Raw genomic sequence first — 12006 nt, 5'->3', positions numbered from 1 at the left:
CCACCAGTATACACAAACACGCGTTGCTGCCCAAGACCAGCAGGGCTCATGACGTCCACGCCGCCGCTTGACCATGACGCCTCCGCGTCGCCCTCCACCGAGTTCGTGCCTGCCCCAGCGACCGTCGAAGCCGCACCCATGGCCACCAAGGTGTTCCCCTCCTGGGACGCCTTCGCCGCGTACGTGGCCGCGTACCAGCGCCAGACCTTCCAGGTGTTCCGCAGCAAGACGTCGACGTCCGTGGCCACGCGCAACCAGCGCATCGCCGCGCTCAACGCCAAGAAATATGGCCCAAACTCCGACATTCCGGACGACCGGACCATGCCGGCCGAGCTCGGAGTCTACGCCAAGCAGTTGGTGTGCACCCACGAGGGCAAACCTCGCAGCCGCGGGAAGGGCGTCCGGCGCCAAAGCCTTCGTGCGACAGACTGTCCAGCCACGATCAACGCCCTGGCCAAGAGGAGGCACGGCGGTGACAGCACCCAAGTCAGTGGGTGGCAGGTGGTGGTGACGAGGCATGTCCCGTTCCACAACCACCCGCTCGATAGACACACCTTCATGGCGTTCTCGCGGACGTTCGCGCCTAGACCAGAGTCTGTGGCACCTTTACCTGTGGATCAGGGGGCTGCTGAGAGTGCTGAAGTTGGGCGTGGACAAGAGGAAGAACCTGCCCAAGAACTTGCAAGTGCTGATACTGCTGGAGAACTGCAGGCGACGCGAGCTAGTGTCCCTGAAGCTGGGCGTCCGACAAGTACACAGAATATAGTGGTGCAGGAGCGTACAGCCATCCCAGAATCTGCTCCAGGCGCAAACGAAATGGAGAGGCCCCGGCCTTTGCGTGAAGCGGCCGAGGTGTCGAGCGGGGGTTTCACACTACGAGCGCCGCGAGCTAGATCCCCTCAAGCTGCCCTCCCTGCTGCTACACAGACTGCAGAGGTGCAAGAGCGTGCAGCCACCCGAGAATCCACTCAAGGTGGAACGAGTGCAACCGATATGGAGAGGCTGCGGCTTTTACGGGAAGCGGACGAGGTGTCCAGTGGGAGCTTCAAGCTGCGGATGAAGCGTCTGGAAGAGCAGAACCTGGCGCTTTACAAGCAAAACTGCGAGTTACACAAGCTGAATCAGGAGTACATGGCCGACTTGAAGAAAACGCGAGAGAAGGCTATAGGTCAGCATTTCCGATTGGTGTCCCTGCACAAGTCAGAGGCGACGCTGACCGACAAGGTGAAAACGCTCGAGCAAGAAGTCGAGCGCTTGAAGGCGGAGAATACGCTGTGGGAGCTGCAATCTCAAGCACAGAATTCGACCAATACCAGTCGTCAGGCTTCCAAAAGGCCAAGCAGCAGCAACGAACGTTCGCGACCTCGGAAACGCCGTGGAAGATAGACATTGACTTCAGTCCGTCGTGGTTTGTGTTGAATGGAACGCTATAACTAGTATTGATCTTTGATTAACCTGACGCTCATATTCGATTCTTCACTAACTTCCAACAAGACATTTGTTGTGTGAGTCGAGCAGGGCTTTCACTTTTACGCTCAAGAAAAACGGCGCTGGCTCATAGGTTATTCAAGACACACCGCTTCTCTCTCATAATCTCGGGCGACAAACTGTGAAGTACTACGTAGTAGTTTTTTTCAGGAATGCAATAGTTAGCTGCTAATACTGACCCTTTCAAGCGCCAGCCTACGTAACTATAGGCCATTGGTGAGACCTCTTACATGCTCCCGGCCATGGTTATGATAGATACTGTCCTCTGGTCAGCTCATTTGCACTGGTGCTCAAGTTCAAAGTACTCTTCACGACCGCAGTCGAGCGAAATGGTCAAACCGAAATGATCGTATCATGTAGGGAGACGCGCTAAGGTCCAGATGCATCAAACTTGCCTGTCGCCTAGCAGAAGTTCTGGACGCCATCACACCTTGAATCGCTGTCCGTGACGCTAACGCATTCGGCTTGGTGTTTCGCAATACTTAGAGCCATGGTTGAGTTGGAAGTTGCCCAAGCGATCTCATTCCATAGATTTGGGGTCATCGTATCTACAGTACAACAAGGTTTGAGGCAATACATGTAACGAATTGAGTAGAGTACATGTAGACAGCCACCTCTTTGTGATGCGATGGCAATAAAACGGCAAAAGCTCTTGGGTGCAAACACAATATACCTCACCTGAAAAATGAAATGAAAATGAAACAAAAAAACTATTCGATATCCTACGCTTGGTGTCAGATGCTAGGCGCACTAGGCGCTTGCGAGTAGATTTAGCAACACTAGCCACCTCTGTGTTGTAGAAGAGTAAACTGCAGACATTTTGAGCGTGTTTCCCCGCTGTTATCCGAGCCGCAACTATTTAGACACATTATGTACCTACCGGAGCAAGAGTTCTAGGGGAAACTTCAAGGAGCGACTAGATTCTTTCAAATTGAACTTGATCGGGTCAGCCGCATCCAAGGTTAACGGTCGAGAGGCATTCTGGCGGTCTCATCTGGAAGTTCCATCCTTGAACTTTGTTTCTGGAACTATCACCTGATGCACTTGAAGTACACTGTACCTCCCTGGCTCAAGCTTGATGAGTATCCCCCCTCATGGAGTCCCTGCCTCAGTTCTACCGCGTGGAGGTGGCAGTGGACGTGACACGCTTACATAGAATACATGTACTTGTCTTCTTACCGCGATGATGAGTTGTTGAAGATGATCGTTCTACCACTCATGTACTATTGTAGACTGACAAGCGGGTGCGTTTACCATCCTGCTAAATACAGTACTGTAGTCTAAGCTACTGAGGTTACCTGTCAGTTCATAATTGTTGCTGAGCTCTCTCGCTCTCTTATAAGCCTCGATCTCTATATCTTATAGTGCAATGACACGTTGAGAGAGCAATTTAGTGCTAGAGATACATCAACGTGCACACACAGCGTGGTTCGAAGCGTCCAGCGTCGCTAATACTATACAGTAATAAATTGCATTTGTGCATCTCGCAAACAAGAGGCAACTCAAGGATCTGTAAAGACATCCCCATCTCATCCTGAGCGCGAGCACCTGCGCGGTGCATCGCGTATGTACGACGTGACTGGTCAAGCTCTTTTTGTGCTACAAGACCTCGACTATTTAATTTCTTTAGTTGGCCATTAGTAGGTTAGTAAAAGATACTCAATCCGAGGCATCAGTACCCGCCAGTCCAGTTCTTGTATCGTTGAAGGCTGCCACCAAGGCGAGCGACTGAGCGGCTTTAATCCCTCCTCAGCACCACTACAGCTTGCTGGTTTTGCGCCCTCGAGCTCGACTCTCACTTTCGAATTCGCCTGCCAGCGCGCACCCGGTCTTCCAGTCCAAGTCTCCAGCGTCCAAAGCTCCGCCTGCAGCCCACAATGCCTCGCTCCCCGGACCCGAACCAAGGAACGAACTACGCGATCGCCATGTCGCCGGCAGCCAACAACACCAACGAGCCGCTCCTGACCGTCGAGGGGCGAGCCATTGGAGCGCGGTGGATTGTCTACACGTCGGCTGCCGTCGCCATGCTGGAGGCTTTCCACTACGGTTGGTCCAGCCACCAGATCAACCTCCACAAGTTCAACAACACCGAGGACTGCGACGCTCGCCCCGTTGAGGAAGGCACGTGCATCGTGTTCCCGGGGCACACCAAGACGACGTGGACGTTGCTCTCGAACGCATGGATCGTTGGTGGTATGCTCGGCAGCTTTCTGTCCGGTATCCCGTCCAACAAGTACGGGCGTCGCATGACCCTGCGTCTTAACACGATCATCATGGTCGTGGCTTCGGTGATCCAACTTGTGGCGCCCACCGCCTTTTGGTTCGGCTTTGGTCGATTCATCGCTGGAATCGCCAACGGTATCGCCATGGCCGTGGTCAACACGTTCCAGAGTGAGATCTCGACGCCGCACAACCGCCACGCGCTGGGCACCAACACGCACTTGGCTGCAACGCTCGGCATCTTAGGTGTCGCCACGACGTTCTGGTACTGGAACACGACGTCGGGTTTCCGCTGGATCGCCGGAATCCCGATCGTCCTCGCTGCCGGGTACCTCGTGTGCTCGTACTTCTTCATGGTCGAGAGTCCCGTGTGGCTGGTCAGTAAGGGCCGCGAGCAAGAGGCCGAGAGGGAGATCGCTCGCCTGTACGGCAAGGAGCATGTCGAGGCCATGGTGAGCTGGATCCAGGCCCGCGACACCCGCAACAAGCTGCCGTCGACTGTCAGTGGGGAGTTCGTGGAGGTGGAGGCCGAGAGTCCGTGGACCATCTTGACCAAGCCCAAGTTCCGCAAGCAGCTCGTCGTGGCTCTTGGCTTGACCTGCATCAACCAGCTCGTGGGCATCAACGCTGTCTTCTGGTACTCGTCTTCTATCCTGACCGCTGCCGTATCGCGGACGCTCGCTTGGGTGTCGTCATCATCGACATTCTGAACGTTGTTCCGGTGCCGATTGCGGCCTACGCGACGCAGTTCCTGCCCAAGCGTGCGATGCTTCTGTGGGGTATTGCACTCATGGCGGTGTGCTGCATTGGCATGACGTTCTCCATGGTCTACAGCGTCGGCTGGCTGTCCGTCACTATGCTGGGCATCTACGTCGTTGGCTACGACGTGAGCATCGGTCCGCTGCTCTGGCCCATGATCGCCGAGTTCTTCCCCGACTCGGCCCGTGGCGCTGCTGTGGGCATCTGCGTCTTCTTGAAGTGGACGTGCGCGCTCATCATCGGCATCGCATTCCCGTACGTCCAGGATGCCATCACCGACTACAGTTTCACGCCTTTCCTGGGCACGACGATCCTCTCCATCATCTTCATCTACTTCATGGTGCCGGAGACGTCCGACATGACCATCGCTGAGATCCAGGACGGATTCCGTGGCGACCAGAACCTGTACTCAGTCAAGAGCCAGCAGTAACGCGAGCGAAGGTGGAGCAAGGAACCAATTTAGCCTGTAGGCGTCCGTAGCTGGTTGACGTGTTTGTATATTGTCAGTGAGAAATGAGGCTTTGCGCTTTGAGGTATTGTGTTCACCATACTTGTTCTTCTCTGTTTGCCGACGATTCGATACGAACACTACCTGATTGCTACGGTATTTCAACACAAACTATCTACTGTGATTTTTAACTCTGACTTTTGGAGGAAGGTGAGGTTGCTCCACTTCGGAAACCGTCCTGGATCTCAGCGATGGTCATGTCGGACGTCTCCGGCACCATAAAGTAGATGAAGATGATGGAGAGGACGGTTGTTCCCAGGAATGGCGTGAAGCTGTAGTTCGTGATGGCCTCCTCGATGTACGGGAACGCGATGCCAATAACAAGCGTGGCGAGCCACTTCACGGTGATACAGATACCGACAGCAGCACCACGAGCCGAATCCGGGAACAGCTCAGCGATGATCGGCCAAAGAAGCGGGCCGATACTCAAGTCGTAGCCCACCACGAAGACTCCCAGGAACACAATGGACAACCAGCCGACGTTGTAGATGAGCGAGAAGGTCATGCCGATGCAGCACAAGACCATCACAAAGATGCCCGACATGAGCATTGAACGCTTGCGCATGGTCTTGGTCAGGACAGCAGCAATCGGCACGGGAATGATGTTGAGAATATCGATTATCATGAGACCAGCGCGCGAGTCGGAGATACCAGCGTCCTTGAGAATGGACGATGAGTAGAAGAACACCGCGTTGATGCCTACAAGTTGATTGATGCACGTGAGACCCAGCGCGATAACCAACTGCTTGCGGAACTTGGACTTTGTCATGATACTCCAGTTTGTCTCGTGTTCCGTATCCTTAGCATTTCCACTGATAGTCGACGGTAACTTGGTCCGACGATCGTTGGCTTGAATCCAGCCCATCATGACGTTGACGTTCTCTTTGCCGTACAGACGCGCTAGTTCGTTCTCAGCGTCCTGCTCTCGGTACTTGGACACCAGCCACACGGGGCTCTCGACCATGAAGAAGAAGGACATCACCACGAAGCCAGCAGCGAACACGATCGGCATGCCAGCGATCCAGCGGAAACCCGACGTCGTGTTCCAGTACCAGAACGTCGTCGCCACGCCGAAGATGCCCAGCGTCGCCCAGCGCGTGGCGGTTGTGCGGCGTCGAGATCGCGTTCAGGAACGTGTTGACCACGGCCATGGCCACGCCGTTCGCCACGCCCGACACGAAGCGGCCCACCGAGAACCACGTCGGGTTGTTGGCCACCACCTGGATGACGGAGCCCAGCACCATGATGATAATCGCGTTGAAGCGCAGCGTGGTGCGGCGCCCCCACTTGTTGGACGGGAAGCCGGACAGCAGGCTGCCGAACATGCCGCCCACGATCCACGCGTTCACGAGCAGCGTCCACGTCGTCTTGGTGTGGCCCGGGAACATGAGGCACGTGCCTTCCTCGACGGGTCGGGCGTTGCAGGTTTCCGTGTTGTTGAAGGTGCTGAGGTTGACCTGGGAATTGGACCATCCGTAGTGGAAGGCCTCGAGCATGGAGATGGCCACGGACGTGTACAGGATCCACGTCGGACGCAGCGACCGCTCCTCAATGGTCTGTGCTGCATCTTCATCAGTCTGTGCTGTGGGGGTCACCACCACCTTAAATTCGGTCCTTGGTGAAGCTGACATCTTTATACTTGATGGAGACTGCGCGGAATCGGAAGTGACAACGAATACCGCGAACTGTAGAGCACCAGGGTGCTGACTTCTGTACATGCACCATGCTCGCTGAGCAGGGGGCTCGCCCACAGCAGTCCATGGGCGTCCCGAGTCTTTGTGGCCGCCTTTTCTTGTGGGGAGGCTGCACTGCAGTCTGTAGTACAAACTGTAGTCGAGTACCCTGTTGTGCATGTATCGTGTCGAGACGGCCACCTCGAAGTGAGCTGAGCGGGGCGTCATGTTTGTCTGATTTGCTGGTCGCGCACAGTAGGACGTGTCAGTATATCGCGGGGTAGGGGATACGGCGGTTGATGACATAGCTAATTTGTATGGGCTGTCGTCACGTCGTTTATTTATCCAACACCAAGCACCACTGCTTGAAGAGTGCAATGAGCAGCACCGGTCTCCTTTGCGGTGGTTCGAGTCCAGGGCGATTAATTCGAGGCTCGATCACACGGTGCTGGACTGGATTAAGTATAGCCGCAGCCGGCTTGATAGACAGTCCTTTGGGGCGCTTTAGGCGGTTTGTCGAGTGTGTTTTCGATAGTCTAGACCGACACACTGTAGGCCGTACACGCCGTCACCTGTGAGTACCCCCGAAGCGTTTATTACCCATCGGTGAGTACCTTTGCCCGGCATAGCTACTGTAATAACACTTGGTGAGTACCGCTGCAGGTTGTCGGGAATCTCTAGCCTGGAATCTGAAAGGGCGAGTCGTGATATGTGGGCGCAAGACAACGCAGCATTTGTTGCATGAAGGAGACAGACATGTCACGTCATGAGCAATCGATTCGTTCCATTTCATTCAACAACATCATATGTACATGTACTGCACGGTCCTTCCCGACCTCTCATCAGCTTTCCTTTCTTACACTTGACTCTTGCTCGACGACTGCACACTGCGGTCACTGCGGAAGCCGTCCTGGATCTCAGCGATGGTCATGTCCGATGTCTCCGGCACCATGAAATAGATGAAGATGATGGAGAGGATCGTCGTGCCCAGGAACGGCGTAAAGCTGTAGTTGGTGATCGCGTCCTCCACGTAAGGGAAGCCGATGCCCACAATGAGCGAGCAGATCCACTTCATGGTGATGCAAATGCCCACAGCAGCACCACGAGCCGAGTCTGCGAACAGTTCGGCGACGATAGGCCACAGCAGAGGACCGATACTCAAGTCGTAGCCCACCACGAAGACGCCGAGGAAGACGATCGACAGCCAGCCGACACTGTAGACCAGCGAGAAGGTCATGCCAATACAGCACAGCACCATCACGAAGATGCCGGACATGAGCATCGTGCGCTTGCGCATGACCTTGGTCAGCGCTGCGGCAATGGAGACAGGGATGACGTTGAGGATGTCGATGATCATCAGACCAGCGCGAGAGTCCGAAATACCAGCATCTTTCAGGATAGAGGACGAGTAGAAGAACACAGCGTTGATACCCACGAGCTGGTTGATGCACGTGAGACCCAGCGCAATGACCAGCGGTTTGCGGAACTTCTTGTTGGTCAAGATGGTCCAGTTCGTCTCCGCGTGGACCTTGTCGGAGACGCCGCTCAGCATAGACGGCAGCTTGCTCCTGCGGTCGTTGGACTGGATCCAGCCCATCAAAACGTTCACATTCTCCTTGCCATACAGACGAGCTAGCTCCTTCTCAGCCTCTTCGTCCTCGCCATTAGCGACAAGCCACACGGGGCTCTCGACCATGAAGAAGAAGGACATCACCACGAAGCCAGCAGCGAACACGATCGGCATGCCAGCGATCCAGCGGAAACCCGACGTCGTGTTCCAGTACCAGAACGTCGTCGCCACGCCGAAGATGCCCAGCGTCGCCCAGCGCGTGGCGGTTGTGCGGCGTCGAGATCGCGTTCAGGAACGTGTTGACCACGGCCATGGCCACGCCGTTCGCCACGCCCGACACGAAGCGGCCCACCGAGAACCACGTCGGGTTGTTGGCCACCACCTGGATGACGGAGCCCAGCACCATGATGATAATCGCGTTGAAGCGCAGCGTGGTGCGGCGCCCCCACTTGTTGGACGGGAAGCCGGACAGCAGGCTGCCGAACATGCCGCCCACGATCCACGCGTTCACGAGCAGCGTCCACGTCGTCTTGGTGTGGCCCGGGAACATGAGGCACGTGCCTTCCTCGACGGGTCGGGCGTTGCAGGTTTCCGTGTTGTTGAAGGTGCTGAGGTTGACTTGGGAATTGGACCATCCGTAGTGGAAGGCCTCGAGCATGGAGATGGCCACGGACGTGTACAGGATCCATGTCGGACGCAGCGACCCCTCCTCAATATTGAGCAGTGGTCCTTCGTCGTGGAAGTTCGTCGGCGGCGTCTGGACGACGGCGTATCCGTTGCGTGGGGACTCGTGGGGCGCCATCAGGTCGATCGACTTGAACTGGTTTGGGGGCTTCCGGCGTCGCGAGCAAATTCGAAAGTGAGCGACTGGTGTGGCACGTGAGCGGAGACCGTCGGGATTGTAGGATCGCGAAGGCGAGGACAACGCAATGGCTGACCTGACGCCCGGCCCATGCTCTGTGAAGGCAAGACGACATGGTCGATGGCTGCCTCAAATCCCCCTCGGAACCTCCCGCCGCTCATGTGCAACGCCAGTGCCGTCTGAGCCGTTATCATTCTCGCCATGCCATACTGTGGTGATGGAGAGGAGCGTCCATGTCTACATGAGCGCGAAAGCCATTGCCCACAGGAATTAGGTGGTTACTGTACTTGTTGGAAAGGACCTCTCCGGTTGCCTCGAGACCTGCAACCACGCATCAACGCACTTCAACTTCAGAAACGATCGTCCGGCTCAGTTGGACCGTCTCTACCCGGTTCAACAATGCGGCCTGGCTCACTGATGATCGGGGCACTCAGCAATGACTTCAACTTAGAGACCAAGTGTGCAATTTCCCTTCCCAGCACAAAACGCATGCAAGTCTGTTAACGTTGTGACTAGACTATGATATACCTTGGCTCCAGTGATCTAAAGTCATTTCGCGATCCGCACTGCTGTAAAGTACGAGACCAAGTCCGTCGCTAGCGCAGTATTCGTGCAGACGACGGCAACTTGTGCTTCCTCCTTCAAACGTGCAATACATGTCAGTGAGGTACTCGCTGGTTGGCTGGCGACACCCTGGCGCGTGTTCACGGCACCGATAGCTGCAGCTTGGATCTTCACCCCGTCCACATATATCGAGATTGAGCCCGTACCTCCAGCTCGTGGCACGTGGTTCACAACTACGGCGAGTGTGTACAGGCCCGGAAGGTGGATCTTGATCCCGTTTTTCTTCTCGGCGAAGCCAAATTTCTTATCGCTCTTCGTCTTCCATACCAGCTTCGACTTACTCAGCCAAGCTTCACTCTCGGCGTACAAATGCGCTCGCGTGGTATCGACACGAGCGCAAACTTGGTCGAGCGCTTCTTGATGGTCTCGCATCTTTGCCTCGAGAATCTGGATTCGATCAACGGCGACTGGGCTGAGATCAAATGCGTACCGAATGCAGCGAGATGAGTTGAGAAGCCGAATAGTCGCGCAAAACTCCAGTCGAAGCGTATCGTCTTGTAGGCTAGTCAGCTTGCGCTGGACGTCGTCTGCTCCATCCAGAGGGCTGATTAGAGATTGTTCGAACAACTGGGCAATGTAGCACACTGTAAGTAGCTAAACGTATAACTGTTGTTTCAGACTTGCTGCTTGCACTGAGCTTACCGACGCGTAGTCTGCTGAGGTGGCGTCCGCGAAAACATTCGCTGATGTCACGTATTCGTCCTTGCGCATGTACGTAGTTTGCCTAAAGAGTATAACTGTTAATCGAATTAGCAGGACACCTCCAGGCATACAATTCATACCATTGCTTCTTGCTAGAACGATCTTCCAGCCAAATCTTCAGTTTCTCGCGCTGAACAAATATGATGTAGCAGTAGCTAGTTGCTGTGGAGGAGTGAAACATGGCCACTCCTTCGGTTTTCTTGTCTTCTTCGGTATCCATAGCGATAGTGTTGCCAACAACAGGGTAAATGCCAAACTGAGGTAAAGGACGCCTTTCCCGTCGACTACCTGCGCGCCCCGACCTTTCAGTCTGGTATCTTGTTGTCGGTTTTTCGTAGAATTTGCCCCAAGGACTTCTCTTTGGGTATTCGTCTTTTCTTGGAATTTGCCTCGTTTGAGAAACAGGCCCCGATATCTGCGCACAACTCAAAATCCTCTACCAGTGCCAAGCTCCGTTCCAACCAAGCGTCCCCAACCCAATGCCCGCAACAAATTTCGAAGTCGAAGGAGTAACGATGTTTGGATCGCGTCCCGATGATAGCTTTCGGTATCAAATCTCTCTTCAAGACGAAAAGGTGAACATTTGGCTGGAGGACCGCTCCAGCAAAAAGCAATGGTGAGCTATCCGCTTTATCTACTTAGCAATATTTTATAACGAACGAGCCACTAATGTCTGCTATCTCTAGGCAATCCGGCTTTTTGAAGAAGGAAGACTACGTGACCGCCGCGAATGTTTTTGTCGATGCAACGGCGGCAGACTATGTTTCGGTAAGTGACTTGGTAAAAGGTATCGATATGATTACCTTAATTAACCGAATCTCTTTTCTACTGCCGCGTATTAACAGTGCTTCCAGCAGTCTTTGGATTGCTCAATGGATAAAACTGAAGAATCGCAGCGTAAGCTGAGTACCCTGAAAGGTGGAAAATTGCAGCTTGATATGAGTATCAAACTACGGTTGCTGCAGTCTGCTCGAGACGTGAAGTACATCTTCAAGCTCGAGCCAGTTGCTGTGGAGCGAATCGATATCCTTGAGTCGAAGCTGAAAGACCAGCAAGAGCAACTGGAGAAGCTTCGTGCTGGTGGCGATAGTACTCGACTCTTTTTGTACGCAGAAAGTCAAGTGTGGGTATCGTCCAAGCTGCAGTGGAAACTGCTGAACTCGGATTACTTCGCGTTGACCGCGGACAAAACGTCGATCTTGGCTCTCAAGCCAGGTTTGTACGCAGTTGGGGTACTTGTGAACCACCTTCCAGCTCAATCGAATGCCGGGTCAATCTCGCTGCAGAAAAACGGAATTCAAGTTCAGAGCGCTGCAGCGGGGGCAGTCTATGATAGCCACCGTGGGTGCTACGTAAGCCATAACACCAGTACTTCGCTGATGTGCATTGTCCAGATCGAGAAAGATGAGCTCATTTCCGTCGTCTGCTCGGAAACTGCAGCCATCTCGAAGTATGCTTCGTATTTGACGGCGGTGCGCATTGGAGCTTGATTTACGGGGATTCACCGTGTGTTAGCAGCAGTCAAGCTTGGATTGGCCGCAATTTTGCGCAGGCAAACACACGAAGTTCTATTTTTCCCTTTCAGAATACACCTTTTTGC

General features: G+C 54.4%; 5 protein-coding genes across 5 annotated transcripts; 3 read left to right on the top strand and 2 right to left on the bottom strand.

Annotated features, from left to right (window-relative positions):
• Positions 1-48: 48 nt before the first annotated feature.
• Positions 49-543, top strand: PHYSODRAFT_526346 (hypothetical protein; the record flags this gene model as incomplete). The annotated part of the gene is made up of 1 exon (XM_009538013.1): positions 49-543. A coding segment is annotated over one exon (495 nt), but the record flags the coding sequence as incomplete, so codon positions are not given.
• Positions 544-3365: 2822 nt separating this feature from the next.
• On the top strand, positions 3366-4897 carry PHYSODRAFT_339981 (hypothetical protein; the record flags this gene model as incomplete). The annotated part of the gene is made up of 2 exons (XM_009538012.1): positions 3366-4373; positions 4457-4897. The coding sequence occupies 2 exons, from the start codon at positions 3366-3368 to the stop codon at positions 4895-4897; spliced, it is 1449 nt and encodes a 482-aa protein (XP_009536307.1).
• Positions 4898-5102: 205 nt separating this feature from the next.
• On the bottom strand, positions 5103-6606 carry PHYSODRAFT_339980 (hypothetical protein; the record flags this gene model as incomplete). Its single annotated transcript, XM_009538011.1, has 2 exons — positions 5103-5930; positions 6013-6606. 2 exons carry the CDS (start codon positions 6604-6606, stop codon positions 5103-5105), a joined length of 1422 nt encoding a protein of 473 aa, XP_009536306.1.
• Positions 6607-7504: 898 nt separating this feature from the next.
• PHYSODRAFT_339979 (hypothetical protein) lies at positions 7505-10626 on the bottom strand (the record flags this gene model as incomplete). Its single annotated transcript, XM_009538010.1, has 6 exons — positions 7505-8335; positions 8433-9050; positions 9648-9719; positions 9789-10271; positions 10347-10428; positions 10487-10626. The coding sequence occupies 6 exons, from the start codon at positions 10624-10626 to the stop codon at positions 7505-7507; spliced, it is 2226 nt and encodes a 741-aa protein (XP_009536305.1).
• A 259-nt stretch (positions 10627-10885) lies between these two features.
• PHYSODRAFT_526645 (hypothetical protein) lies at positions 10886-11392 on the top strand (the record flags this gene model as incomplete). The annotated part of the gene is made up of 3 exons (XM_009538009.1): positions 10886-11022; positions 11093-11174; positions 11252-11392. Coding segments are annotated over 3 exons (360 nt in total), but the record flags the coding sequence as incomplete, so codon positions are not given.
• Between the last annotated feature and the right edge of the window lie 614 nt (positions 11393-12006).

This window comes from Phytophthora sojae (genome assembly GCF_000149755.1).
Source record: "Phytophthora sojae unplaced genomic scaffold PHYSOscaffold_11, whole genome shotgun sequence".
Taxonomy (NCBI): domain Eukaryota; phylum Oomycota; class Peronosporomycetes; order Peronosporales; family Peronosporaceae; genus Phytophthora; species Phytophthora sojae.
Note: the sequence above shows the minus strand (reverse complement) of the source record. Positions and strands in the feature narration are given on the sequence as shown.